The sequence below is a fragment of the Setaria italica genome, chromosome III (assembly GCF_000263155.2).
Source record: "Setaria italica strain Yugu1 chromosome III, Setaria_italica_v2.0, whole genome shotgun sequence".
Taxonomy (NCBI): Eukaryota; Viridiplantae; Streptophyta; class Magnoliopsida; order Poales; family Poaceae; genus Setaria; species Setaria italica.
Window position 1 is genome coordinate 49959828 of NC_028452.1, and position 4913 is coordinate 49964740.

General features: G+C 45.1%; 1 protein-coding gene across 1 annotated transcript; it reads right to left on the reverse strand.

Moving 5' to 3' along the window:
- Nucleotides 1–991: 991 nt before the first annotated feature.
- On the reverse strand, nt 992–1786 carry LOC101764306 (thaumatin-like protein). Its single transcript, XM_004963211.2, has one exon. It carries the CDS (start codon nt 1718–1720, stop codon nt 1199–1201), a length of 522 nt encoding a protein of 173 aa, XP_004963268.1. The 5' UTR covers nt 1721–1786; the 3' UTR covers nt 992–1198.
- Nucleotides 1787–4913: the final 3127 nt, after the last annotated feature.

Consider the following 4913-nt stretch of genomic DNA (forward strand, 5'->3'; position numbering starts at 1 on the left):
CCCGAAAGTCTCACGATGTAACTTTAGCCATGTCCTTCCTACACCTAATGTCACGAAGTCTCACGATGTCAATGTCATGCAACAAAATTTGGCTTCTGTAAACATGTTTTTATTAGAATTTAGAAGGTCCACATCCAACTATATATCCAAGTACAAACGATGCAAGCACGGACGATTCACATACATCGTCTTATTTGTCTAGTTCAGATCACTTAATTATTATGTTTCATCTTATTCGATAATATAATACACCACACCATCGTGGTGCTGTGTGCATGGATGCATCGTTCAACGTGACCACCAACACCGGCCGCCCCTCATGGGCAGAAGGTGACCTGGTAGTTGCATCTGGGACTTTTAAGTCCTCGTCATCCGATCCACAGGGCATGGACACGTAGTATTCGCTACGGGAAACAGTAGCTTTGCCGAGTACTCTAGGCACTCGGCGAAGCCCTAAAAATACTCGGCATTCTCCATCGGCAAACAGATGCAAAGTCTTTGCCGAGTGTCAAAAAAATACTCGGCAAAGTTAAACCCTCGGCAAAAAAATATTAACGGACTGTCACGGTGACAGCGTTGTCATACCAAATGTCGTATGTGGGGAGTAGAAAAAGTGTGGAGGGCAGAGGAGAAAAAAGTTGTTTTTGCCGAGTGCCTCCAAAAACACTCGGCAAACTAGTACTTTGCCGAGTGTCGAGAGAAAACCCTCGGCAAACAATTAGTTTGCCAAGTATTGATAACGGACACTCGGCAAAGTTCTAACGGCCGACACAGCCCCTGATGGACGGCGCACGTGCCAGTCACGTGCTGGAGAGTTACCAAGTGTCAAATCTTTGTCGAGTGTCGTCTGAATTTTTGCCCAAGTGTTTTCTCTGTAAAACTCGGCACCTAGGATGTATGCCGAGTGTATTATGTATGTCGAGTGTATACGCAGAGACACACGGCAAATGGCGCGTTTGCCGAGTACCCGACATAAAGTACTCAGCAAAGATTTAACACTCCGCGTATCTACCGTTTCGGGTAGCGATAGCAGAAGACGTGCAAATTATTAACTGAAGTTCCATGAAAGTACATAGTATAGATCAGATGCATGCACGCATGCACGACCCAAAGGTCGTCTTATTCATTCATTAACTTATTATTTCTTTCCCGTACGTGGCCATGATGATGCATTACTGCACCATCGTTCGACCACCGTTCATGGGCAGAAGGTGACCCTGTAGTTGCTGTTGCCACGGCACGGGTGGTTCTTGGAATTGTCGCTGGGGAACAGGTACGCGTCGGGGCAGCGAGGGGCACGGCACTGCAGGTTCCTGCCATTGCTGCAGGAGAAGTCCATGGGCAGGTTGTACCCGTCGATCACCGAGATGTCGTAGAAGTCCTGCTTGTCGCCGCTCCCGATGGTGAACTCGGCCAGAGTCAGCGGCGGCTGCCCGGAGAGCGTGCAGGAGAGCGCGCCGCCGCAGTCGCCCGAAGCGCACCGGCCGCGGCCGTTGCTGAAGGAGCAGCCGGTGCGGCCCCAGATCCTGCCGGAACTGGTGCCAGCGGGCACGTCGAGGGTCCACGTCTGGCCTGAGTTGAGCTGCCTGCCGCCGCCGACGGGGGTCGCCGCCGGCCACACCGTGTAGGGGCAGTTGTTCTTGATGGTGAAGGTGGCCGCGCTGGCGCCGGCGACGAAGGCCGCGAGGAGGAGGAAGACGACGACAGAGGAGGCCGCCATTGGTACTGGACAACTACTGGTTGGTCTGCTACAAGTGAGCTGTGTTTGCAGGAAGCATGGAGAAGTTGCCATGAGTATTTATAGGCTTGCTGAGCGAAGGGGATGGGTCGAAAAGTCATCAGCACTGTTGGGACTTGGGAGATCGATAATGCAACAATATAATATAGTACCTAGGTACAGTTGAGAATTGAGGCCGGGTAGTCAATATTGGCTGGAATAATTGAGATGCAGCATGCCAATTTCCTGGAATATTGGCTGGAATAATTGAGATGCAGCACGGAGAAGTTGCTCACGAGACTTCGGGGACGTTTGGTTCCTTAAGCTAAAGTTTAGTCCGTGTCACATCGAATATTCGGAGACTAATTAGGAGGACTAAATATGAGTTAATTATAAAACTAATTGCACAAATGAAGGCTAAATGGCGAGACAAATCTATTAAGCCTAATTAATCCATAATTAGCAAATGGTTACTGTAGTAGCACATTGTCAAATCATGGACTAATTAGGCTTAATAGATTCGTCTCGCCGTTTAGCCTCCATCTGTGTAATGAGTTTTGTAAATAGTCTATATTTAATACTTCTAATTAGTATCTAAACATTTGATGTGACAGGAGCTAAAATTTATGGGGAGGAACCAAACACCCCCGAAGTAACTTTTCCCTAAAAATACACCAAGCAGGTTCAAACATAGATGAAATAGTATATCATCTTAAGATTTGGTTTGCGCATCTACTATATTCAATTTAATTTTTTGAAAAGCTTGAGTTGGAAAATTAGGGAAATACGTTTCTTTGGTTAAAAAGTTTGGAAAAACTTGGTCCACTAGCTAATCAATCTGTGCATGCACACTTCCGTGTTAGATCAGCTGGAATTTGTGGCGGCATGCTCTGTCAAGAGATGTGTGGAAATAAAGATCCTGTTTGACACGGAGCGCACTGGCACATGGATAAGGTGAAGAGGTCAAATTTCCAAAAGATTTCGCGTATGTACAGCTGGTTGCACAACGTTTCCATGGAAATTTGCGCCCACAAGTCAGCAATCAGCTACATACGGTTTGAAGGCAGAGAATTCGTTAGCTGTCCTAGAATTCCATCATTTTTCTATCGGTAGCATGTGACTCAGGACGCCCTCAGACCCAGGGGAGGCCTAGAATTCATTAGCTGTCCTAGAATGGCGCCCTAGGACTCGGGGCAGGCCAGGACGAGTAGGGATGGAAATGTAGAAATGGATATTCCAATTATCCAAATCGGTATTCGCTAAAACGACAAATATGGATATCCGTATTCATATCTGAATTTAATGTGGTACTAAAATGGATACATCCGAATTTGTTTATCTTGATTTTCTCTCTCCGATTCCACTTTCGTATCCGACCATATATGACACTATTCGTATCCGACCATATGAAACTATTAGTTATCTCTATAACTAATGATAAATGATGTTACTTTGAATATTAATAATGACAGTATATCATTGAAACTATTAGTTTTATTATTACTAATATTGTACCCATCAAACTATTTAAATTTTATCTCTAATTTTAGTGAGCAATGTCATTCAATTTAATAATAAATATATGTGAATATTAAATTTAATTTTAAATACTCTAGTTTATCTATTTATTAATAAAAATATTTTGATACAATGTTTATTATTCATTGATAAATATTTATATTTATTAAAATATATATTTATACATTTATTATTTTTTCATAAAGTGCACTATTTCAAATAATTATTAATTAATGTAATATTTTCATGAGCGATTTTTGTTTGCACTAGTTAGGTACGTATGCTTTAGTCTCTACTTGTATAAAGATTTTGTTATTAAAAAACCATCAAAAACAAAATAGGTAAATGTTATCTTCAAACAGAGTAAATATCCAATGAATATCCGAATTCAAGATATTCGTTTTGTATTCGTATTTGAGAACATCCGCATTCGTATTCATATTCGACTTGAAATGTGATAAAAAGTGCTATCCGGATCCGATTCGATCCCATCTAGGGACGAGGGTCTCCAGGCTAAGGACGATGCTAATGCTCAACATCTCAGGTCTGGTAACTGACTTATATGCGCTCAAGTGTAAAGAATGCGCATATTGATGCAAGCGGCTACGATAATTTTATTCATTCTACCACTACTAGAAAAATGACCTCTCGTCCCAAGGGATAGTCTGCGAGGAAGCCTTCGTGACCCCCTTTAGTATCAGGTGGAAACTAAATCTCCCGTCTAGACCCCCCCCTTCGCGCTGCTCCGGATCCTTATCCCTCCCTCCTCCCTCCTCCTCCTCTACATTGTCTCCTCCTCTCACAGTCTCCTCCTACTCCTCCTCCTCCTCTACTGCCTCCCTTCCCCTCCCCAACTGCTCGCCCCTCACCAGCGATGAGGAGCAGTGGCGGGGCGAGGTGAGGTGGTGGCGGCGACGGCGGGCGGCGGGGTGGGACGGGGTGGCGGCAGCGGCAGGGCAGAGCGACGGGGTGGAGCGGCGGCGACGACAGGGCAGAGCAGTGGGTGAAGGGCAGATGGTGCCGGAGGCAGGCGGTTGGCGGAGACAGGCGGTATGGCGGAGGGTGGTGGGAGGCCGGGGGCAGCGGCGGAGGGGGCTAGCAGTGGGGCGATGGGGGACGGGGCCGGGTGGATTTTCATTTTTTTAATTTTGTAATACCTTTTAGTACCGGTTATTTCAACGGGTACTAAAGGACTCTTTCTAGTACCGAATTGCCAATACCGGTTGCACAACCGGCACTAAAGGGGGTTCCTAACCGGTAGTAGAGGCATTTTCTCTAGTAGTGTAGAACTAAGTAACTCTAACTAATTAATGATGCAGAAGCTACGATAATTTTATTCCTACTGATTTAATAATTAACACTACTACAGAAAAGTGGTATTAACGCCGGCCCCAAACCGGCCTTCACCACCGGTTTGGGATCCCTTGTGTTGGGGGTGCGTCTTAGGAGGCCTAAGGCTAAGGACCCTATTTGTGTAAAAGAGATCTAAAATAGGGTCTAGGGACTTGTTTGTAAGGGTCATGGACTCAGTTGTAACATTCAGGGATCTCTTTGTAAAATCTAGGGACCTATCTATAATATAAGACCCCACCAATGGAATTAATGTAAACAACCACCTCCTTCTTTCTATAAATAGAGCCATAGGGCTTGGAGGAGGGAACACTTGGCTATTGTCACT

What these genes read in the sequence shown, in the direction of transcription:
- LOC101764306 (XM_004963211.2), bottom strand. Translation starts at nt 1,720, where the DNA reads ATGGCGGCCTCCTCTGTCGTCGTCTTCCTCCTCCTCGCGGCCTTCGTC.